A 25818-nucleotide genomic window follows, 5' to 3' on the forward strand; every position below is an offset into this window, starting at 1 on the left:
AAGATGGTCTTCCATTTCATTGATCATAAGTATTCATAACTACATACCGTAAATAAATTTTATAAAGAAATTTGTAGTTATGTTTTTCATCATCATTTTGATAAAGCAACCATTTCGCTTACATTCATCCTGGAGACCTTGCAACTAGAAAATGATGCAGGACAAAACATAACCTTGTAACATGGAAATTTAAAAAAACAGAAAAATAAAGATAGAAGACATAAGAGTCAGCATCTAGGCTTTGCTTTGGAGTCACTAAACAAAAAAAAAAAAAAAAATACCAATAGGAGTTAGATTCTAAAAAAATTAATAAAGAACAATACGAACTGTACAAACATTAGATACATCAAAGAAAGGATAGGCACCCGTAGGACCAACGAATCGTCCAAAATTTAAAAAGATTTAGACTTATGTTTATACTTTATAACAATCTAAATCTATCTAGCATGAATGTGCAATTGTTGAAATCCCGGTACAAATAGTGAAAATACAAAAAGCAATGGTGAAATACGAAACCTTAGAACTGATCAAGCAATTGCAATCATTAACAATTGAATAAAATAGGATGTTACAAGTTACAAGTTACAACGAATAATGAAATTCAAAAGCTTAGAACTGCTTAAGCAACTTGCAAACATTAATGACAGAATTCAATGGAAAGTTACAGCCAGTGCATTCTTTATCATTTATACTACAAGCTGGTGAGCTACACATATAAAGACTGAAAATCTATAGAACTGAATAGTAAAGATGCACAATTATATATACTAATATACAACAACAAGCTTTAATCCCAAACTTTTTGTGTCAAATTTGCAACAAATTAGTTAAAGCCGGCCACATTTACTCTTTTCCTCCCTGGGCTATTATTTATAGAGGTAAATAAATTAATTCTATATAGAAATGCATTTTCTTGGAGCCGCGTGCTTTTTACGTGGGTTCCAATTAGTTCGACTGGTAAAGTCTCTGATGGTTGTATAAGAGATCTGGGGTTCAATCCCCGCCTACACCAAAAACTGATTGGTGTCTTGGTCTTATGATAAAAAACTATCATCAGGAGCGGACGCCATAAGTTGAAACTCTCAAAAAAAAAAAAAAAACTTTTTTACAAATTGGGTTAGAAGAATCTCCTCCAACCAATGAAAATCCATCCAAGTGTATTAAATCACATAGCTTATTAAATTATTTAAACAAGTTATATGATTTATTAAATAGATCATGTGACTAAAAATACACACGAATGGTTGCTTGAATCGACACGTACGTAATAAGTTGGAGGAATTTTCCTCAAACCAGTTTCTATCCAAACTTAAATTCTTCCAACCAGTTTCTATCCAAACTTTAAACGTGTTAAAACATAGATATGACGTCCACACAAGGGCATGCATCTAGTCCACAATCCACATGCAAATACCAACACATTTGGCCACTAATCCAGATCCATGACAATGTACAGAAGAACTATTGAAAATGCACGTTGAAGCATGCCTTGGTTGTCATGTAATGACACCGAGAGTGATCAAATCTCATCATTGCCTTTGATGCTCGAAAATTGTATTCAACATTACTTAGCAGATCATAGTAGAATTTAGTACAACATATCATGGCAATCAAACTCAAAAGTTACAAAATATTGGAAGTATGATCTTCTCTGACAACTTTCATGTCTCCTTAAACCTGAAACCAATCATAATACACCACATTACAATCTGCAAGTCATAGTCATTGTCATTAGAAATTCATTAAAATAGAAGAAGAAACAATTATACCTTTTGTAATAAGGGCAGTGGTTTTCTACAGTTCCTACATGGCAGCAATCACTAAGTTGTCACCAACCACGAGGTGAGTGCAATTCACCACAAATTAGACAAGGAATAAATGAAGAAAACCCTCTATATGCTTTCTAATTTTTTTTCAAAAATAACAGCTACAATCTCATTCCATGATCTGGTACTCAGCGGATTGGCAGTTGGCATTACCTATTGTCCTGCAATGGTAACCTCTGTTCAAAGCAAGATGACTGCAAAATTGAGACCGCACAAAAGCATACAATTTCCTTTCCGACGCAGTTTTGATTTTAAACAAGCAAAAAAAAACTTAGTGCTGGACAGCAATGAGGAAGAAAGATTTGTTGATTACATATAATCACTGTTGTTCTTGGCAAAAAAGGATGATAAAAGCACTCATTACCTCCAATAATCTAATCCTCCACTGAAAATTCCCAGGTTTCCACTTTAGATAATGCACTTCATAAGCCTTCATTGGTCATTTACTCATTCCAACTCTCTTCATGGACGTTCTTTATGATCGCCTAATCTGTCGTAAATCCCAATAACATGTTAGATCAAGGAAGATCACTTTTGTTTAAGGTATCGGCAAGTATATATAATCACAACAGTGCCGCATATAAGAACAATATAAAAAAGAAGCAATTTGACCTTTTCTCTACACAGTAATTAGTCAATAGTTATCAAGTGAAGTAAAAAAGTAAATATACAAGTAAATTCAAAAATTTTATTTTCAAAATGGGAGTTGGAATAACAAACTAGGGTAAGGATCATTAAAGCCCCACTGGCCAATCGGGCCCGCTCTTTTTCCAAAAAGAACAAAAAAGGTGATCACACCCTTGATGTCACAAATTTTTTGTTTAATTAAATGGGCTAACAATTAAAAAACACTAAAATCGAATAATTTCAGTTCCATGAGACACTAAAATGCCCACAAAACAATTTGTTTAACTTAATAGCTAAACTGAAGTACCTTTGAAATTTCATGTTTCTATTCATGAGCATTATACTCAGCAGAACAGGGACGATTGCTAAACATAAATGCTCCAATGAGTGCCCACTGATAATGTAACGATTTACACGGTATATTTTCCTGTCAGCAACACCTTCAAATTTGGCTAGAACGTGTATTCCTGTAACAAAGTGTTGCCAGATTTTAAATAAACCAACAACCTCATGGGTAAGGCATGACAAATATATTGACAAGATTATAGACATATCAGAATTCATAATTTCATAACTCTGATTAATTCCTCAGAAAGATATTATGACAGACCACAATTATTATTATTATTATTATTATTATTATTTTGTTGATGAGAAACTAACCAGAAAAATTTATCAAATAGAAAAAGGAAGAACAAAAAGAAGAAATTGAAGTAACCAAAAAAAAAAAGACAGATTCAAATCAAATGGAAGCTATTATTCACCCAGAAATGCATGCAAAGAAGAAGAAAGGAAAAGAATAGGAAATTAGTGAACATCATTTTCCAGGGGTCTGAAAGCAAACTTCAGTACATCCTTCTAATTACTAGAAAAGAAATCATTTCCTATGAATTGAGCAAGTGCCCTAGAGCACTAAACAAGAGCTAAATCTAAATTTTTGCAACCAAGAAACTGATACTTCCGGCAAAATCAAATCATTTCTGCATGCGCCCTCCAATTACTCCAAGAATAAAAATTCACCTTTTTTTTATGGCATGGAATCTCACATAAAAGCTCCCCTTTTCTTTTCCTTACAGATTTACATTAAAGTAAAATGTCCTCTAAAACCAAAAAAATGCTCAATAAAGAATCACTTTATGCTTATCAGAATGTAAGACAGAAGTCTTGAGGCTCCTCCTGTTGGGTTAATTCCTAGTAATTAGAACTATGCTAGAACTTCCATGAACTAATTTAACTTAGAGAACTGGTTTTATAAGACAAAAATTCAATCGTTTCAACCATCCTCCACACGTGACATTATATATAGTTTTATACAAATATCTTGCAGGAGGCAAAATGGCCAACTAAAGCTGGGAGAGAGGTTTTTGTGGAGGGGGGAGAGAGATTACCAAAACAGTCCACATCTCCTACGAAAAGCTTCTGCCTCATTCTCATTTTAAACTTTCCTAAAGGCATCATTGGACACATTCAAGTAATTCAATTCTTCTGAAAGTTAAAATGTCACTGAAAAAAGTTCTATTGTAACTGATTCGTGCACCTAATTATATTCTAATAGTAAATTCAGGTTTAATGATAATTGGTTTTAAAGAAATAAGTTTTAACTTGTGTTTTATGCACATTAATATACATGTATATGTATTTATACAACAAATATTATGCTCCAGTAGCTTGTCAGACATTTCTATCAATACCAATGAATTTCCACAGATGTATTTGTTCACACTGTTCCTCAATAGGTATCTTATATTACTATATTTCTTTAGAAATAATTTTCCCTTCATTTAAGTTGCTCAATAACCAGATGGCAGCAGGAATTTCCCAGGGCAATACCGTGAAAATAAGTGGCTTGCCATGCTTAACATATAAGATGCAATACAGAAAATAAATATTGCAAGGACAGTTATACCTGCTGCAAAAAGCCAATATCTTGAGTGAGTATATTTAGATCGGAACACATACATCATTCCTGGAATGGCCATCGATGGAATCAACTGGAATGCCATGCACAGCCGAAGATCATTATATGTTCTGCAGCCAACTAACAATATTCAGCTGAGAACTTAGGTATATTTCAAAGCATACACACTTGAAGAAATTAGACAAAAAGAATGCATACTAAAAGGAGAGCAAATAACTTACATTCCGTAAGCTGTGCTAAGAAAAGCAAATAAAAGGAGGGCAAATAGAGAACTTAATCCAATCTTCTCCCCCATTCTTTCCACTATAAAACTAGAGAAAAGTGAGGAGTACGCAATCATCATCTGCACATAATGATGTACTATAACATGAGTCATGACCAAAACAAAAATAATAAAAGAACATCAAAATTAGGAATTCTTGAGGTCAGGTCCTACATATTTTTTTTCCTTTTTAAGCCATCGATTACTCCATATGATTGCTCAAAAACTGAAGAGGGATTTTATGTCGACAATTTTGTGACAATCTGCTGTTTATTTCTGAAATAATAAAACAGGAAAAATCTTACCTAAACTAAAACTCACCTAATCTAGGACAATCATTAGGCACAGATTTTTATGCTTCTCTAATTTTATTTTATTTTTACCATGGATACAAGAGGCTCCACGATGATTACTCTTTTTGTAGGCAGGATTTGAATTGAACCCAAGTCCCTTATTCAAGGGCAACAGAGTTTATTAGGGGAGCTAACTGATTTGAAACTCAATTGGGTGCACTATAGTGGAGGCCTTTTGTTACTAGAAAGTAATAAACAATCAACATCATCATATTTTCTTTTATCTAAGATTTTTAGAAATCAAACATAGGAAAAAATAAATTAAAAAAAAAAAGTAATGTAAACAACTAAAATTGAGAGTGCTGTAACAGTATAGTAATGCTAACCGGAAACGTGTCCCACATTACTCTATTGTCATCTGGCTTCAAATGATAATAAGCAGACCCAAAAGCCACCCCTGCAGTTCCTGCATAGAATAGCGCCCATCCCCATAGCTCTCCTCGCAAACTACACCAAATGCATTTCCAAACAAAACCCATAAATATAATCGCCAAAAAGAAAAACACCAACAAAAAACAATCACACAAAAAGGATCAAAAAGATGACCAATACATTATGTTAAAAAAGTTCCTTTGGAGACAGAGAACAAAACCCAGAACACCCACAACCAAAAATGGGAAATTTGTAATCACATTCAACGTATTAGGCACTCCTGTCAAACACCCAGATAACAAAACCACACAAATTAGCCAAAAAACCAAGCAATTACACCTATAAAAGAAACATATAGAGAGATGGGTGATGTAGTGTTTGGTTACCGAGAAAATTGCGCATGTCAGCATAAAGATGGTGCTTCGGAGAGAGAGGGATTTTGGGAGTGGCAAACATGAGGCAAAGCCAACAAAGCAATGCTCCTCCCCATATCCGAGTTCTCTTCCCTCTCATAAGCTGCTGTTTCACCACCCACCCCATTACCTTTCTGTGTGTAATTTTGTGTATGTTATTAGAGAGAGAGACAGAGGGACAGTAAAAATCTGAACTTTCTTATTTGTTTTTCACAAAGTTATCTTTTTCCCGTCCCTTTGCGCACTGCTGGTTCTGCGCTTTCTGATATTCGAATGTCGTTTTTCTTTTCATATTGCTTTCCTTGCCTTTTTTTTTTTGGGTTAAATTTCACCAAATTCTCATATCACTTTTAAAATATTCTCCTTTTTTTTTTTAACCCTTTAACTGCATTCACGAATCAACTTATTTTTAAAAAAAAAAAATGTCTATTTTAGTATGAAATTTTACCTTTTTTTTTTTTTTTATATATACTTTCTTTTCAAAACATCGCATAAGATTATCTATTTTATACTATATTTCATTAAATTTTTAATTTTTTAATTTTTTTTAATAATTATTTTGCTTTTTCTGGCACAACAACTTGTCAATCACCATCTATTATCTTCATTTATTCTTGGGATACAATTAGATCTATAGCAATCATATATATTTTGAACTTAGTTGGCTAAAATATGGTAAATAGGTCTTCTGTCCAAGTTCATGATTAATACTTAATATTATGGTTTTAAAAACTGAAATCGAATCATTCTAAAAATTATAAATAAATAAATAAAAAAATGAATCGAACCAATCGGTTCAGGAAAATTCTGGTACCACTACTTTGTACACAAAGTAGTGGCACCAGAACCACTCACCAGTTCAACCGAAAATTGAATACCAATTTGGTCCTATAAAAACTTTAAAAATAAAAATAAAAATAAAAATATCAAGAACCAAAACTAAAAATGGTTTTTTGACCATACGGATTTTTAAAATCATGCTTAGTATAGCTGCTGTAATAAAATGCATATTTCCCTCCCATCTTCTCTCTTTCCCCACTTTCTTGTCCTCTACTCTCCTCTCCCCCGAACTTCCAACTAATCTATAAGGGTTAAAAGTGTAATTTTGACTCGTGAAGCAAATAAAAATATATTGTATTTTCTACCATTTTAATATGAAAACAATTTCAAATATACTATTGGTAGCAGTTTTTAAATATTATTGTTTAATTTTCAATATTGTAAAAATACATGTTTAAGTATTATAGAAATATACATTAAAAGTATTATTATTGTTTAAACACTAAAACTGTTATTCAAACAAGAGTACCAAAGACCCCTAATCAATTTTCAAAACTAACAACTTTACATGATTGACAATGATGCCTGCTTGGATGAATTGATTTTTATTATTTTATTTTTGTAAAGGCATAAATGTACCTTAAAAATTATGCTTTGCGAGCTTTACATTTCCTTCATATACGTCGCTTCCATGGTACCATCATCGTCCATCATATTTTTGTCATTGACATTGTTACCACATGTTGATAGAAGGAACGCGTTAACATCGTTACAACTTGTTGATGGAAGGAACGCGTTAATATTGCTATAATAGTTTATACTGTAATTAAAATTTTGAAAATGAAAAGGATCAATTTAAAGTAATTTTAATTTTAAACCATAGAAATATTATTATTTTTATAGTGGGAGAGTGCCTTATAAGATTTAATCAATTTTATGACAAAAAAATTCAGTTCTTTTTTCCCAATTATTTAAGTGGCATAATTCTTTTTTCTTTTTTTTTAATGAATCGTTTTTTTTTTTTTTTGATGGGTTTAATGAATCGTTTGATATATATTAAAACTATCATTAATAATGAGCCTATACCGAGTTATGTTACACTAATCGTTATTCACCAATATCCTCAATAAATTATGAAGAAAAAGATAATAAATTCTTCTTAATATTTTTTTGAATAATTATTAAATACTTTCAAAATATTATAAATACCTACTCTCCTCATTTATAATATTAGGAAAATACACAATAATCTCTCATTTTCTTTGGACCGTTGAATCAAGCGGCTCGTGATACTTGTGGTCACAATCAAATCAAATCTATAAAATGTTGGATATAGAGGAAAAAAATTAATGGGCCACATTAAGTTGGGCCATCTCAGTTTAGTACGGTGGAGACCAGGCTGTAAGCACTTAAGCCTATGAGCCTATGACTATCAGTTGTCAAACACTCCCATCCTCCAACACATTATTCACCTTTTTTTTTTTTTTGAGAGAACATTATTCACCTTTTCACCTTAAATTTTACACTTTTACTATTCACCCGAATAAAATATTTAGTGTATTATTTTTAATTTATGGCTGTATATTGACCATGCCAAACCCAATTTTTATATAAAATGCTTAAGGATAAACAATTACTATTTTGTTATAAATTATAAGTTACAGTTCAATTTCATTGTTGAATTATCGCTTATGTCAATTTAGATCTTGTATCCTTCCAAACTTTTGCTCTCTCATTAAGGGTACAAATTAACCATAGATTGCATTGCTTACTTTGTAAAACAAAATTTATAGAAATCATTCCAATGAAAGTAAAGGTAAAGGTAACATTAAACCATATTCAAAATTTTCAGTAATTAAATTGAAAAAAATATAAGATAGTTCATTACCAATTTCAGATTTTAAAAACCAAAATCGTAGCTTTGCCACATGCTATAGCAATTGTGTAAATGATTCATCACTAAAATATCAAATAATGCAATCCAAACTTGCCAAACTGAAATTGACAAATTTAAGGTAAAGTGGAAAAAAATACACCCAGTACCAATGGTTAGATAACCAAACAAAAATTGATCCTTGACACATTAACAACCCCATAGAAATAGTTGGAAAAAAATTCAAACCTTCGAAAAGGAAAGGAAAGCGGCACTGCCTTGACCGACTGGTCATATTCCAAAGAGATAGACATTAGCACTTAGAAGTCTTCTAGAGCTTGCCTGTGTACAATTCGAAGACCTGTAATGGTGACACACTGACACTGAGATCTTTTTTTTTTTTCTTTTTTTTTATTATTATTTTTGGCTCTGAAAATAAATTATGTTGATTGGCCCCGACATAGTCCTCGATGGCGACTAATAGTAGAGATATAGAAAAATTCACAAATATGCTGAGGTGATAATTGTGCCTAATACTATGTCACGTATGCATTGACATTGTACAGTTTCAATAAAATCTTCTTAATTTTCAGATTTTTCAAAAAAAAAAAAAAAAAAAAACCAAGGATACCACTCATATTATACATCAATAAGATGTCTTTTTTTTGGTTCAATACAGTTGTGATCTACTCTTTAGGAAAAAAAAATGTGTGAATTGTGAAATATGTTCAGTTAGGTGTTTTTTTTATTATATTAAATTTCCCAAAATTATGGAATTTGAAAGGATTTTGTTTTTGTTTTTGTTTTTTTGGTTTAGAGGGAAAAACTTACTCAAATGTTTATTTGCCACAAGGATGACAGCTTTAGCACATGGTAACATGACTTTGTGAAAGAGATTTTAGCAAAACCCGTTAGGCATAATTTTTGAGATCATATAAGCTGGACCTGAATCAACATCAAACGTTGCTTCTTCTACAATCAGATCTCACCCTCTTTAGTTTTCAATTAATCAATTTATTATTGAACTCAATGGAATATCAAGCCCCATCTATCTGAAATTCTTTTTTCTTGCAACAGTTTTAATAAAGCCGAAAGAAGAAGAAGAGGAAGAGAAGAAATATACTACAAATATAGCAACTTTATTCTTGGCCAGACTCAGAAGCATTCTATTATTCTTCACCACTTTTACAATGCATTTATGATTTTTTTCAGAAGCACAGATTAAACCAGATATAGAGGGTCCCCGCATTTTCATCACAAGGACAAAACAAAAACAAAAAAGATTATTATTTTACTTTCATGTTTGACACTTTTGACTCCCATTTCTTATTTTCAGCTTATTCCATTTATGAAGTTTCAAACTTTACCCTCTTTGTTTTCTTTAAGCAAAGCTGTAATTTGGATTAGCTCATTGTCACTATGAGCTCAACAAGCCAATTAAAATAAGCTCCTCCTAAACAAGCTTCTGATTCTTTTAAATTTTTAGTTCATTGTTTATATATAGTGTTTTTTTCATCACCCTAAATTTTACAGACTAAAATAAAAGCTTAATTGTTGTTATATAGCTTTTTAAAACTTCCAGGTGTTTGGAACATGAACTTAAACACATGTTTTAAGTTTTTAAACAACATTACACATATTTTTACATACTTTTTCACCCACACATATTTCTAAAAAAACTAAAAACTATTATTTAAACACACATACCAAATGGACCCGGCATTTTTTTTAATACAATTATCAAGTACAATTATGTTTTTGCTGACTTTATACAACTAAACTTTCAATGAAAAACAAAATCCAAAAGTTCCGAACGCACAAAGATGATTGATAATAGGTCACCTCCTATCCAAGAAGTTTCAAGAAGACAACAACATTGTGGCATTGGTAGCTTGAATGTCACTTCTTGCTATAAAAATATAATCCAGCCGCTAACAATAAGCATTTGTGCTTTAAGCACACCATTAAAACTTTTATAATTTGGACCCACAAATGCTTAAAAGAAGAGTGACAAAGTGGTCCTTCAAATAAAACCATTTATCCTATTAAGGACCACAGAAAAGTGACTTCTATGGCCGATTGCAGTTTTTATAAGCTTATTTTAGTAGCTCCCACTCTTCTAGTAATAAAATATTCCACACCTCAAAATGGTGTTATAGCGAAGTAGCCAAATAAAATCCCCCACGTGCAACATGACCTGCCACCATATTATAGGGATAAGCATGATGGAGAAGCCAAATTGACACAAACAAATACATATTGATGCTTTTATTATAATAAAATTGGTAATTAGTTTAGCATTTTCTTTTTCCTGAAGACATATGGACCAAAATGGCCCCAATGCACAGCAAAATCTTCCCTAGAATTGCAGTACAGATGGACAAAAATGGCTCAAAACCATAGGCAAACATTTGTTAATTAGTGACTGTCAGGACCCTTCTATATTTATAAAATGATTGCTTTATCTGCAGACAAAGGCTAAATGTCACCTTTTTCTCCTAACATCATCATGGAAAAGAAATGGAAATAGACAAACTTAGTTAAGCATTTGAGGGCAATTCACAATTCTCTCAATTGAACTTTAACAATGTCAATCATTTGAGTAGTTGATGACTTGATGGTTGATACATAGTACACTGTACAATATATGAAAGTGGCCAGTGTATTATACTATTGATCGTACATCAATCCTTGATGTCCCTCAAATTAACAACCAAATTAAACTAGTATGAAATTATGAGTAGTTTAGTTAAAGAACTAATAATTGCACATGAAGCAAATAGTTCCAACAAGCATAAAAGCAATAGAATAGATCTACATCACATACCCAATAAACCCCTTAACTTTTTTATCCAATCCCTTCTTTTTTTCCTTTCTTGACTAAACAAAACATACCCTTAGTCAAGAATACAGAAACAAACCCCCAGAAAGTAACCAAATTTACCTTTACTTTTTTACTTTACTTCCCACTCCATTTAATTAACGAATCCAGCCTCTGCAACTTCAACTGCTGCTTAAACTTGTTGATGAAATCATCAGCCTTGGCATCCACTTCTTCATCCTCCGTTACACTAACTTTCCCTTCTCTCACTGTAGCAGGCCTGCGACTCTCAATATTGTTAATATCTTCCTCCTCTTCATAGTGAAAAGACGCTAACTTTACACTCGTAGACTTCTTTATCTTCCTCGTCTGCTTTGTTGGTACCTCCCAAGAGGTTGGCGTTGCATCAGACTTGCTCGGGTAAACATTAGACCCCTTTAGCTGCATGTATATCTCATCCAGGCTCCGTTGCTCTTCTTCTTCTTCTTCTTCTTCTTGATCCTCATCTTGGGATAGCTCATCCGATTCTTCTAATTCTTCTTCTTGTTGCTGATGTTGTTGGAAAGTGTAATGGGTGTCTGAATCTTGGGTTTTGTGCAAAGTGGTGGTCTGGGATTGTGAAAAGTTGGAGTCTGAGGACAAGTAGTTGTAGAAGTTGACGGACCTAAGCCTGTGAAGCAGAGAAGGAGATCTGGTAAGTTGGGGTTGTTCTTGTTGTTCTTGTTGATGGGTGTGTTTGAGAGTGTAATGGGTGTTTGATTCTGGGGTTTGGTCAAAGTCTGTGGTGGTGGTTGGTTGTGGGGATCTATAGTAGTTGGATAAATTGATGGACTTGAGCCTTTGTAACACAGATGGAGATCTAGCAAGTTGTGGGTATCCTTGGTCTTGAGCTTCTTGTTGTTGTTGGCGTTGTTGGTGTTGTTGGTTTCCTTGTCTTGAAGTAATGGCAATGGTGCCAATCATGAGGTTGAGGAGGACAAAGAGAACAGTGGGTGTGAACCAGCTGTTCATGGAAGCCCATATTGAAGGTATAAAGGAAGTGGATTCTTCAAACATGGCTTTTCTTTTGGTTAAGAGTGAAGGAGAATGAATTGCAAAGTTTAGGACTTGGGGACTTTGAGAGTGTGTGAGAGGTAAGAAAAAGACTAAAGAGAATGAGAGGGTAGGAGAGGGGTCTATTTGGAGGGATATTTTGGTTAATTAGTTTGGGGTATTTTTCTTTGTGAGGATATTCTCAATTATTTTCAGGATCTGTAGGGACACGTGTCAATGTATGATGGGCCTGTGATAAACTGACAAAAGAGAAGGGGTGGGGTGTGGTTGAGAGAAAATGTGAGGTTGTAGTTGGATTTTAATAGAGGGAGGTGATGGTGAGTGGTGACAGGCTAGGAATTGCAGCCTGGACTTAAAAACCAGACTTTTCATCTATTCTAGACTAGTTCCTTTGAACAAGCAAAAGAAGAGAAAAATCTAGGTTAATCATTTGCACAACATTAATGCTGCATTTACAAAAATTTTCACAAAATTAGACTTAGACAAGTTTTCATTAATTTCCCTTGTTGAACCCATCACTTTATCATCAATTTTTGATAACTTGCCACTTCAATCATGGTAAAACATTTTATAATATAAAATTGTGGCGCCAAAGTTTTAGGTTTTTTTAGGTTTTGTGGCTCCAAACTTATATAAATACTTGCAAAAGGCTCTTCCATAGACAAGGGTGACATGGAACACCAAAGTTAAACCAACTAATTGTACTCTACAACTGTTTCCTTTCTTCGTTTTTTTTTTTTTTTTTTTTTTTTTTTTTTTTTTTTTTTAATAATAAGTTCCATTAATTAAACATGTCATTTATTTAAGATGAGCAAATAATAGTACTACTTCAAAAGTTTAGTTTACCAAAAATTTAGTATTGCAATAATGTATAATATGATAAGAATACGCATTGAAGAAAACCATATCACTAGCTTGACAAACAAATCAAAGGGTTTTGGTTGCAAAACTTATGAACCAAAAACTAAATTAAAACAAGTATCAAACCAGTCAAAATTGGTCCGAACCTTAATTAAAATCTAAATAAGTTCAAGTAGAAAATTATGATCCCCATTTAGAACTCATGGATGGGATCTACTTCTTGTGATAGGGGGAAAGAGTACAAATGCAATAATTTCTCTTTAACTATAAGTATACATAAATTGACGTATATTAATTTTGTCAATCATGTCAAGTCATATATTTATGAAGGGTTATCAGTTCCTCATTTTTTGGTTAGTATTACTATTTTAAAAGAAATAGAGTATACAACAATTATTTAATAGAGAAAACTTTTCATAAAATATTGATTTATTTTTAAATTGCAACTTTTGTGTTAAGATTATTGCCACAATCTTGATGTGACAAACTATGAATGGTTATCTATAACTTTTACATAGACCTTTCTATTTTTAGTTGGTCACATCAAAATTGTAAAATTTATGATACAAGAATTATATCGACAAATTTTCTCTAAAATATTACATAGACAACATGCTAGGAATTTCTTCTTGGCCTTTTCAAGCACTTCCACTTTGCATTGTTTAGGGCATTTGGATGTTTCTTTGGCATTATACATGTAACATGTCACTGACGTTTTTATTAATTTGTTAAAATTGATTAGAAGCGCAGATTTATTTTTAAAAACTCACCAAACACACCAAACGCATACATAACTAATCAAACTACCAAAAAATTTCACACGATGTTTTAAGAGCATTGATCTATTTGGGGTAGAGTATGATCTATTTGAGGGACCACACTAGGTTGGTATGGAACTTGCAATGTCATTACCCTCATAATAATTATTATTTTTAGTTTGAGTTTAAGCGTGTGTTTGCATAGAAATGAAGTTGCGTTTTGCTTTTTGGTTGGGTCTTATAACACTGTTCACAGTCCAGCTAAACTTGTGAAAACGCAAATTTCTAGGTAAATCTTGGGTCCCAAAGCACTATTCATAACTTAAAAATTATTTTGCTATAGTGTTTTCAATAATAAGTTTTCAGTTTTCAGCAAAATAAGTAGTATCCAAACAGACTCTAAGATTCCAAAAAGAATTGGTCATAAGCATTTTTTATATCACAATAATTGGTTATAAACTAGTTTGATATAAACGAAGGGAGAAGTTAACAAATTCCTTAAGAACATTAGTTTAGAAAATATTTTTAGAAATGTTTTATTTAAAAAAAAAAACAATTGACTTTTTTTTTTTTTACAATTGTATTTATTTTTTATAAAAGTGTTATTAAAATTTTTATAAAATGATTCATTAACAAATATTGTAGGGTCACGTTTTGCAACCTAAGCCCAAAATGTATAGGATCTTGGACCAGTGAGCCCGGTACAATAAATTTGTAGAGAGTGGGACGAAGAGCTAGGTTTTAGTGCATGAGCAACAGCTAACATGGTGTTTATCACAGTGAAGCCAGGATGAACTGGGTTTATCATGGAGGATTGGTTTTCGGCACGGATCGAGGAGCTTTTTCTGGAGCCTCTGGAGTGATAGGGGTTTCAGCCCCCCTTTTCTGCCTCCCTTCACCCTTTTTTATAGTAGTTTTCTTCTTCCTGAATTGGGTCCATAGTGCAGATACTTGTCCCATTAGCCCTCCCCTCAAGTTGTTGAGAGTGGTTGTAAAGGCAGAAGAGCATGGCTACATTAGGTATAAGACACTGAATGCAATAATGGCAGCAGAGTGATTGTAAAGGCAGAGAAGCATGGTTATGTCAGGTGCAAGGTACTAGATGCAATAATGGCAGCTTTTCCCTTAGACATTTCTCTTAGACATTTCCCTTTTCTCCATTGTCATTTTCTGTTTTAGTACTTTTCCTGTTCTATAGAGTGACCCGGAGTGCCTCTCTCAATGATAAGCCATTTCCTTGGTCCTCAGCTATACCTGGCCGAGGAGGGATTCTTCCCATGGCCGAGGAGGGGTTCTTCCTTAGAATGGGCCCTTGGCCCAATGTAGATGTTGACATGGACTTCCCGGTCTTTTACTCCCCATAAATATTATAAGGACATCCGTTAACGGGACCTATAAACGAATAATTTATACTTATTAATATTATATGTTCATTAAAAAAAGGAACTTGAATGATTTCCTCTTTCTCCAACTCCTAATAAACCCCATTAGGTTTTTATAAGTGGATTTTCAAATTTCAATTGCTAGTAGGTTTCAAATTATAGTAAGACATGGTTAATCATTGAACTGCCCATTTTTGTTGCCATTTGAGACGAGGAATCTAATCAGATTAACTAACCTTCTGATGTCATTCTGGGATAAAGATTATTTTTAAAGATAGCGATGAATTTACTCAACAACCCGGGGAAATGAATATCTAACGTATAAAAATATATATATTGAAGAATACTTACGTAAGTGAAATCGTAGCTCAAACTCTTTCTCTCTATACCCCCAAGCATTTTGTACATGGGTTGGTGTCAATTTAGTTACAAGGCTTTTGACGCCAGATATTTTTATCAAGTATTAATAAATAAAAATGTTAGGTAAGAGTATATGTTTAGTTACTAAATTTGAGTCAAGTTTTATGTTAATCTTTAAAATTTGAGAGATGCTACATCTACAACATTTCTACAACATTTTTACAACAAATCATAGGTGGTTAGTTGTTATTGGTTTAAATTTCAAATTAATGCTAAGATTACTTTTTTGTCCCAACAATAACAACTAGTAACAATTTGCCACTTAGGATTTGTTGTAAAATTGTTGTAAAAATGTTGTAGACATATCATTTCTCAATTTAAAAAGTTTATTTTGACCATATAGAAAATTAATGACATATTGAATTAATCTTTTTGTATTTTTGTTATTATAAATCTCGCTTACGTGACAAAATTGGGAAAGACACATGGTGTTTTGTTATGATGGCAAAATTACGTAAAAATTTGATACATTTTCGTTTCTAAAAAAAAAATTGATACATTTTCAATTATCGGAAGACTAATAAAATAAAAAATCTTTTGACAAAAGTAGAACTTAACCCAAATTATAATTTTGGAGACTATAGGTTGAACAGCAGTACAGGACAATAAACATTGACCAATTTTCCTAAAATCATTAATTGATTCAAATGGGCTTTCATATCCAAAATGTTTACTTCCGTGACTATCTTGATAGTGATACTTAACGGTTCATCAAAAAAAGATAGTGATACTTAACACATTCTGAGTCTCATGCCATGCCAGCATTTACTCACTTGATTGGGCATAATAACTGGGCTTGCCCTAGAAACTTTGGGCTCTTTATTCAAAAATTCTAAAGATCGTGGTGTGAAGCTCAGTAGTCAATTCAGACTTAAAGCTGAGCCATTTATTTTGTATTGAACCACACACTTGGGCTTGACATGGGGAAGTGTAAAAGCTAACTTCACCTGCCTTTTTACTCCTTTTGGGTTGCAACTTGCAATATATCCACACAAAAAAAGAAAAAAGAAAAAAAAAAGAAGCCAAAATTAGAAATTGTCTTTTTTGTAATCCTTTCCTTTTTTTTGGATGGACCTCTTCTAGGTCTAACTCAAAAGTTGTAAAAGATCAAATGGTAGGTTCAAGTTTACCTTAAATGATAAAAAAAAAAAAAATAAAAAAAAAATTGAAATTAAATCTCCTTTATATCCAAAAAGCCACTTATTGAAATTTTGGTTTAATTATAAGAACAATGTTTTTTTTTTTTTTTTTCTTCTTTCCACTGTATATCTTCAAAACTTTCAACTAAAAACTAATCACTGTTCACGACAGGTGGACCTTAGTGGGGTAAATCGCTAGCCAAAAGAGTTTTTTCAAAGTGCAAGTACTCGGACTCGAATTGGGGAGCACACCCAGTCGAACCTAGGACAAGCACTTTAAGACCAAGTGTCCAACCAATTGGCCAACCCACCTAGTTTATAAGAACAATCTTGGAATAGACATAGTAGGTTCAATCACATCGTTTATGTATGTATGAGTGTGTGTGTGTATTGTATTTTGAGATCTAGTACGGATAAAAGTGCGGTGTTACACACATTTGCATAAATTGAAATCATTTATTGATTAGTAAGTTTAAATAGTTGAATGAAAGTCTAGAGTTTCTATTAGACCCGACAAAAAAAATTTCTAAAGGTGAAGTTCATCATCTTGAGTTTGATCACACAAGAATTAAGATCAAGTGCAATACTCTCTTGAGTTTGATCACACAAAGATAGAGATTAGATGCAATTACCTACTTCTCTCTCACAAATTTTTTTTTTTGTTAAAACTTTCTTTACTTTCTTTTTTTTTTTTTTTTTTGGTTTCCTATAGGGTTTTTGGGCCAGCATATGCACACCTCGAAAAATCTCTGCTCGCGGTGGGAGCCTGCTGTTGGCCACAAGGTGTTGCAGCTGTTGGGACTTTGTTAACTTTCTAACTTTAACTTTTTTACTTCTTTTTAATATTTTTAATTTAATGATTGAAATTGAAAGTTTCTTTTTACAACCCTTAACCTCATCCATTAATTGCAATTGCATTAGGTGTTGATCTCAATCCACACACATGCATGGTCTTCTAAGTTTGGTGTAACTGGAATGTGACATCAGAGGGGAAACACAAAATGCATCAATCCTCAAATGAAAAGGAACATCTTTTTGCCTTTTACGGAACTTGTTATGCCACAATTGATTCCAAACTTCAGACGTGGGTTGATTGCCTGATTTCACTAAAATACAATAATCATTCTATTCAAGCTAAGATGATTCTATTATCTTTCAAATGAATAATTTTTAGGTATTTCTAGAGTACAGAGAATAGTGCTTCTTTCTCTCACATTTATGATGGGGTCCATTATGAATGTGAGAGGAAGGAGCACAATTTCTTTGTACTCCGAGAGTATCTAAAAATTTTCCAAAATCTTGATTACTATTGCATAATGATCACATAATGTGCAGATTTCATGCATATCCCAATTTCTTCTAGAGTGATCAATCAAATTAGCAATGATCAAATTCCATTACAAAGGTGTTACTTGAACAGTACAAAATAAAAGACACTTTTTTTTAAGGACACATTCATAGACATAGAGTGAAGCATTTTTTGGACCATGGTTGTTAGATAGGTAGTGTGGGGGCCCGAGGACCGAGGAAAGGGTTGTAGAACTATAGAGTGGGTATTGGGGCATTACATGTCCGAAAAGGGAGGTTACCCGAGGATAAGAGGAGAAGAGGCAAAAGGTTCCTAGGAGCTTCAGGTGGGAAGGATTGGTTGAAGAAAGAGAATCATGAGGAGTAGGGGAAGTTTCTAGCAAGAAGTAGTTTGTTACCTCCGCATTAAATGATGGGCAACAGCTTTATCAGCTGCATTGATGAGGAAATGACCTGAACAATGTAATTCATAACTAAGCAACTCTTTCTACCACCTTCCTTAGATGTTTAAAGGGACAGGTGTCGCTAGGAGAAATTTGTTAGGTAAAGATAGGGGTTAGGATGTGAAGTGGAGAGAGTATATAAGAAAAAGATGGTTCTCATAGAAAGGGGATTGGACACAAATATCAAAAGAAAAAGTAACAAGAAGAATATTGAGAGAAGAGAGTGAGCAATGTATATTTCTGTGTATCATTGGCTTACTCAGGCAGTCTTGTACTTAGACATTTGCTCACAAATTCTATAATATAATGTCTTTTTTCCTTATTTCCATCCTCGGGCTAGGCCCTCTCTTATTGTTTGATTCCCTCTCTTACAAATCTATTCATTTGGGTCATAGTTGAACTGTATAAACCCACTGTTCTAAATGGGCCTAGGCCGCCAAATTTTTTGGTCCTTACAAATTGGCGCCATCTATGGGAAACCTCAAGGTGCTGTGGAGTTGTCCTAAGGAGTCATGGCTAACGTAGGTTGGGATAGGGAAGAATTGGTTGGCTCACAAAGGGAGAACCAATTTGTTAACTTGGAGCGAAGGAGAGATAGGCAATGCACTCCAAGCGTTATGGTAGAGTCTTACCACGCAGACTGTACTGAGCAAAGTCATTCAAGGACAAGGATTCATGTCTCACATGATCAGGAGACACAGAAGTTGCAACAGGAGATAAATCACCTGCACAGAAAGTTGAGATGTAGGAAGCGTGATAGGAGAAGTCCACCATCATCACCAAGTGATAGGTTAGGGGGAAGCAGGGATTGCTCATATCGCCATAGGTCCAGAACTTCGTCTAGTGAGTCCTACTTTGCGTCTTTAAGCCAGGATAAGTTGAAAAAGAATAGAAACAGGCATGAGAAGGGGTCTTCCCACCGTGGCATGGGGAATGATGCAATGAGTAAAGCCCTATAGCAAATTTCTAAGTTACCTTTTATTAGGAGAATTAACAAGGCCAGGCTCCCTCATCGGTTTCCCTAGCCAACTTTCACAATTTACAATGGGAGGACTGATCCCATGGAGTATGTCAGTCACTTTAACCGGAAGATAGCAGTTCATTCTGGTAATGAGGCTCTCATGTGCAAAGTTTTCCCCTCCAGCCTTGGGCCAATAACTATGCGTTGGTTTGATGCCTTGGAGAAGGGATCAATAGGGTCTTTTGAGGGGCTGACGAGGGCATTCGATGCTAAATTTATAATGTGCAGTAGGGTCCCCAAGCTAGTAGATTCTCTATTGTCTATGGCGATGAGGGAAGGAGAGACCCTCAAGACTTACTCGGATAGGTATTGGGAAACTTATAATGAGATAGATGGGGACTTTGACGATATGTCAATGAGAACCTTTAAGGTTGGCCTCCCTACAGAGCATGAGTTGAGGAAGTCATTGAAGTCTGCTTTGAATATGCGTCAGCTTATGGATCGTATAGATAAATATAAGTGGGTAAAGGAGGATCAAGTACAGGGAAAAGGTAAAGTTAAGATGTTCCTAAAAAAGAAGGATCCTTGGGGAGAAATACATCATAATAATCGGCCTAGAAGAGATTTCTCTAATCAGATGTCATCCACGGGGGCCTAATTGGCCAATTTTCTGTTTAAAGAGCCAGTGTATCAAATATTGGAGAAGATAAAAAATGAGTCATATTTCAAATGACCCAATAAGATGGGTGAAGGATTCATCTAGAAGGAACCAAAGCCTTTATTGCCATTACCATCAGGATAGAGGACATACAACAGAGGACTGCAGGACCTTGTGTGATCACTTGAATCAATTGGTGAAGGCAGGGAAGCTCAATCAGTTCTTACATTGGCTTACAGGGCAAATCGGACACTCGGGAGTTGGGTTTCATAAGGATGGTGTTCCTCGCCTAGCGTTGGGCACTATTAATGTGATTTTTGCCAAGCTAGGGAGTGATGTTGGGGTGAGTTCTAGGGTCATGTCTATGGTTGGGGGCCCTGACATAGAGACCAGAGACCAGGCCCCTAAGAGAGCCAAAGTGATGGCCACCCCTACCTTGGGTTTCTCTGAGGAGGATAAAGAGAGAACATTCCAGTCACATGATGATACTTTGGTGGTTACCATAAGGATCGGTGGATATGACGTAAAGAGGGTACTAGTTAAACAGGGAAGCAGAGTAGAAGTCATGTACCATGACTTGTATAAGGGGTTAAATTTTGAAACTCGAAGACCTGGAAATGTATGATTCACCCTTGATGGGTTTTAACGGGAGGATGGTAATCCCCCGTGGAATAATAAGGTTACCCGTGCAAGCTGGGGTCGAGGAGGTGCATGTGAACTTTTTTGTGGTTGAAGCCTACTCCCCTTACACAACTATCTTAGTTAGACCCTAACTTCATGCTATGGGTGCAATGTCTTCAACCTTGCCTCTGAAAGTCAAGTATCCCACTCGAGGGAGAGTGGGGGAGCTGGTTGGTAGCTAGGCAATGGCTAAACAATGTTTGGTGTCCGTAATTACAAAGCATCCTACAGATCCTGTTATGGCAGCAAAGGATCAAGTTCCATAGTAACTAAAGGGCTCTGTAAGGGGCAGTAGTCCAAGGCATGTGGAGAGTCATCCGAGGAGCTGAAGAAGGTGGTAATAAGGCAGGATGAGGGGCGATATTTTCAAGTGGCGTATGTGTGTGGACTTCACTAATCTGAATAAGGTTTGCTCGAAGGACCCTTTTCCCCTCCCTAGGATTGATCAGTTGGTGGATGCAACAGTGGGGCATCCTCGGATGATTTTTTTGGTTGCCTTCCAAGGGTACCATCAAATACCTTTATCACTGTTTGATAAGGAGAAGACAGCTTTTTGTGCTCCTAATGGGAACTACCACTATCGAGTGATGTCATTTGGCCTTAAGAATATAGGATCCGCGTATCAAAGAATGGTGATGCGGATATTTGTGTCACAAATTGGGAGGAATATGGAGGCCTACATTGATAACATGGTGATAAAGAGAAGGTAGGTAGTAGAACATTTGGCGGGTTTGGGAGAAGTATTCTCAGTGTTGAGAGAACATAAGCTACGCTTGAATGCATCCAACTGTTCTTTTGGGGTTAGTTCGGGAGAGTTTCTAGGCTACATGATAATGCACCGAGGGATTGAGGTCAACCCCGATCAGATTAGGGTTGTTAACGGCTTACACCCTCCTCGGAATCCCAAAGATGTTCAACTAGTAGGAAGCTTGGGACAGCTACGTCTATTAAAGCCAGCCAAGGGTCTCTGCCTCTAATGACGTTCTTTGGGCTTTGAAAGCATTTGGTGAGAGGCTTGTATCCGAGAACGACGTGAACAGTTTAGAGTTGACCATCCTTTGTGCAGAACAATCTTTGACTTGAGGATCCGGTTTAGGTCTGCAAAGTTCACCAGATGCTTGGACGGGGTAGTTTGGTATTCATCTGCCAATGAAAACAATAGGAATTATAAAAAAAATAAAATAAAATAAAATAAAACTTGTAAGAGTTAGGCAAGATCCTATATGTGTCTATGGTCCTTGGGAACCCTACTTGGTTCCCTTTCCCGAGTAGGACAGTGCAATCCGTCATGCCAGTCTCCCGAGACAATAAGGAAGTCCTTGTCCATACCTTTGCTTGAGTCAGGTAGGTAGGAGATTAACCTAACAAAAGGAACTCTACATTTAATGTAGTATTTAGTTTTTCTCCCTTTTGACAGTTGTGTACCCAGTTTACGTCATACCATGTTAGGTTGGTCCCCATTTTTCTGTTTAGCATGTCTATACATCCGAGGACCCTAAAGACATTTGGGGAGCATTGGGTGGGGGTGAGCCTGTAGTTCATTAGGTAGTCTCGAGTGACCCTTCCTATGGGAATTTCCATCTCATCTTCTATGAAGGCGATTATTGAAATGACTACGGAGCCAGTAGGCCTGTTCATGACCAGCCATTCACCTGTTTCACAGTGTTGGAGTTCAACATTGTTAGGGATCCTATACTGCACCCTAAATGTGGCCATGCTTTCGAGAGTATCTACTAGCTTAGCAAATCTACCCATGGAGTTTTATGGTAAGATAAATGTAAATCCGTGCAAAAGAAAAATGGGAATATGAACACACCTATGAGCAATGAAAAGATTTCTCCTCGGGAAGCTGCTTCAACACAAATCGCCAATTTGCATAAATGAGGTAAAGCCAGCCTTAAGTCCTCCTTATATAGGGGTGAAAAATAAGCGATAATTTTCCTGCTCATAAGTGAGGAGAAACAAGGACCGTAGGATCCTCATCGCATCGTAGAACGTGGAGGGACAAGCAACCGCCTAACACCATAAATACGAGATCGTGGATTCCGAAGCGCTAGGAGTGTGTTGGAGACAGGTGAAAGGATGTTACCACGTGGGAATGCATGTGGTACGTGTGAGATCAAGTCTTGTAACTAAAACCTTGCTTTTATCTCAGAATTAATGGCAAAGTTTTAAGGGGCTATTATGAGGGCCTGAAGACCGAGGAAAAGGTTGTAGAAATGTAGAGTGGATATTGGTGCATTACATGTTCGAAGAGGGAGGCTACCCAAGGATAACAGGAGAAGAGGCAAAAGGTTCCTAGGAGCTTCAGGTGGGAAGGATTGGCTGAAGAAAGAGAATTATGAGGAGTAGGGGAAGTTTCTAGCAAGAAGTAGCCTGTTGCCTCTGCATTAAATGGTGGGCAGCGGTTTTATCAGCTGCATTGATGAGAAAGTGGTCTGAATAGTGTAATTCACAGCTAAGCAACTCCTTCTACCACCTTTCTCAGATGTTTAAAGGGACAAGTGTCGCTAGGAGAAATTTGTTAGGTAAAAATGAGGGGTTAGGAAGTAAAGTGGAGGGAGTATATAAGAAAAAGATGTTTCTCATAGAAAGGGGATCGATCCCCTTTCTATGAGAAACATCTTTTTCAACTAGAAGTTCCATCAAATAAAGGCTATGATGCATGAAACTTCCTCGTCTACATACTGCTCAATTGGTTGCATAAATTACCCAAATAAGTAGCCTCATTTATTGTGTGCAATCAAAGTAATCTTCAACAACTCAAAAATGTTACAACTCAGTACCAAATTAGCACATTATACAATTTTAAATGGAAGGGACGAAGGGTGGTGGAACTATCAATTCAATTGAAAGGCTAGGATTCTAGGAATCCTCTTCTAATCTTCTCTTCGCCAGACTACTTTGACTAATGCCTAACATGACTTCCTTTTTAGATCCAAGGGTCAGACAAGACAGAGCAAAAAATTAACATAGGAAAACCATAAAACGATTGAATTAGACATCCACACCTTACTACTAGTGAATAGGAGTTCTTCTCCATGCTCATTCCTCCAAAAAGTTACCTGTCCTCCATGTAAGCTAACCTATATCACCAAAAGAGAAATCATCAAATCTCTAAGCCATTAATTACCCACAATCAAACAGAAACTATATATGCTACACAGCATGCATTTTCCTATTAAGTATTGGTTTATTAAGAGTACATTGAATTTTTTGCTTCAATTGAACCAACACGAGGATGAACGGAGAGTTCTCACCCGTGCTGAAGCGCCTTGTGGGTTCCGAAGCAAGAACTGATTAATCTCATTCCAGTCCTTTGTGATTTCAGTTGCTGCCCTATAATCCCATATTGCTGCCGAATGCCACATCTTGAAACATAGCCAAAATTGCAAATTTTTTCCCTCTCCTACTATAATTTGAACACTCCTCTGGACTTCTAAGCTAAAATTGAAACTCTCCAAACACAAAGAACACTAAGACTAATGAATGAAAAGAAGCACAAAGTTCACCATAAGAGTTGAATTATATGTGATAAAACTTTGGTCTTGTGACTTGAAGCAAAACCCAATTCCCAATGTAACTTTCCTAATCTTTCATTGCCTCCATCCCTCAGATCTAATAAAACAACTCACACCCCAAAATGCTAATATCTAAGAAAATGCCACTGAAACCCTATAATTCAAATACAGAAACTTCAAAAGTGGACCATTTGGCAGCTGAATAGAAAACCCTTCCAACACCGAAATTTCACAAAGAAATCCCCAGAAGCTTGCCATATTTAATCAAAACAAAGACAATCAAACTTACTCCTAAAGTCAAAAACCAAATTTTATGAATATCTTTTTATCCTAAAATTCAAACTTTGCTACTGAAACAAAACTCAATTCCAATTTCAAAAACCCATCAAATAAAAAAACTAAAGAAAATACCAAAGCTATCAAGAAGTATAACTGTAATTACCTCAGTACCAAACAAGACCAAGTTCTAAGAAAACCCAACAGATTTCAAAACCCAGAAAAGTTCAGGAATTTCAGAAGTAAAAAACCTCTACAGAACTACCCTATTTGAATTAAAATGTTCAAAATTGTTTCTTTGGGAGGTAAAATGTTCAAAAATGATATTAAACTAGTGCCCATTGAACAACTTCAAAAAAAAAAAAAAAAAACGAACTTTATGCATTAAAAAGAAAGATTGAATGTGAAAAATCGTAGTGTTATTTGGTTCGATTAAAAAAAAAAAAGAAAACACAGAGGGACAGAAATGGATGAGTCTGAGTTTGGATTGAAAATGACTGAAATATGGAAAATGAAATCGGAAACGAAAATGGAAAATGAAACTTACATTCGAATCGTCGGGAAAGGAGAGAGTGCTGTGAAGGCGAACGGTCTCCGGGAAGGCGAACGGTCTCCGATTCGAAGGAAGGCGAAGGGTCGCCGGTTCAAAGGAATGCGAAGGGTCGCCGGGACGGCGAACGGTCGCCGATTCAAAGGAATGCGAAGCGTCGCCGGTAAGTCGAATGGTCGCCGATTCGAAGGAATGCGAAGCGTCGCCGGGAAGTCGAATGGTCGCCGATTCGAAGGAAGGCGAAGGGTCACCGGTTCAAAGGAATGCGAAGCGTCGCCGGGAAGTCGAATGGTCGCCGATTCGAAGGAAGGCGAAGGGTCGCCGGTTCAAAGGAATGCGAAGCGTCGTCGGGAAGTCGAATTGTCGCCGGTTCGAAGGAATGCGAAGGGTCGCCGTTGAGCTTAATCGGCGACGGTTGGCTCTTAACGGAGCTTCATCGGCGACGGCTAAGCTTCATTGGCGACGGCTAAGCTTAATCGCGACGGTGGGTCTTAATCGCGTCGGTGTTTGGCTCTTTGTTTTTTTTTTTTTTTTTTTGACCAAAATATGGCAGGTGTGTTCT

The 25818-nt window shown here is 35.4% G+C and overlaps 2 protein-coding genes and 1 pseudogene across 6 annotated transcripts; 1 reads left to right on the forward strand and 2 right to left on the reverse strand.

The window, feature by feature from the left end:
• Nucleotides 1-1399: 1399 nt before the first annotated feature.
• On the reverse strand, nt 1400-6044 carry LOC115974142. 4 transcript variants are annotated; one of them, XM_031094358.1, is made up of 9 exons: nt 5745-6044; nt 5539-5638; nt 5313-5433; nt 4593-4714; nt 4360-4481; nt 2761-2920; nt 2191-2316; nt 1770-1803; nt 1400-1677 (listed from the first exon to the last, which is right to left on the reverse strand). In XM_031094358.1, exons 1-7 carry the CDS (start codon nt 5896-5898, stop codon nt 2289-2291), a joined length of 807 nt encoding a protein of 268 aa, XP_030950218.1. In that variant the 5' UTR covers nt 5899-6044; the 3' UTR covers nt 1400-1677; nt 1770-1803; nt 2191-2288. The 4 variants fall into 4 exon arrangements, with proteins under 4 accessions (XP_030950218.1, XP_030950217.1, XP_030950219.1 ...); XM_031094357.1 differs by having other exon boundaries at nt 1770-1987; XM_031094359.1 differs by lacking the exon at nt 1770-1803.
• Nucleotides 6045-10146: 4102 nt separating this feature from the next.
• On the reverse strand, nt 10147-12439 carry LOC115970592 (pathogen-associated molecular patterns-induced protein A70). Of its 2 annotated transcripts, none has more exons than XM_031090207.1 (2): nt 11372-12439; nt 10147-10623 (listed from the first exon to the last, which is right to left on the reverse strand). In XM_031090207.1, exon 1 carries the CDS (start codon nt 12299-12301, stop codon nt 11384-11386), a length of 918 nt encoding a protein of 305 aa, XP_030946067.1. In that variant the 5' UTR covers nt 12302-12439; the 3' UTR covers nt 10147-10623; nt 11372-11383. The 2 variants fall into 2 exon arrangements, with proteins under 2 accessions (XP_030946067.1, XP_030946062.1); XM_031090202.1 differs by having other exon boundaries at nt 10147-10621; nt 11369-12438.
• A 7111-nt stretch (nt 12440-19550) lies between these two features.
• LOC115977764 lies at nt 19551-20853 on the forward strand (annotated as a pseudogene).
• The last annotated feature ends 4965 nt before the right edge of the window (nt 20854-25818 follow it).

This window comes from Quercus lobata, chromosome 2 (assembly GCF_001633185.2).
Source record: "Quercus lobata isolate SW786 chromosome 2, ValleyOak3.0 Primary Assembly, whole genome shotgun sequence".
In the NCBI taxonomy this organism is placed as follows: Eukaryota; Viridiplantae; Streptophyta; class Magnoliopsida; order Fagales; family Fagaceae; genus Quercus; species Quercus lobata.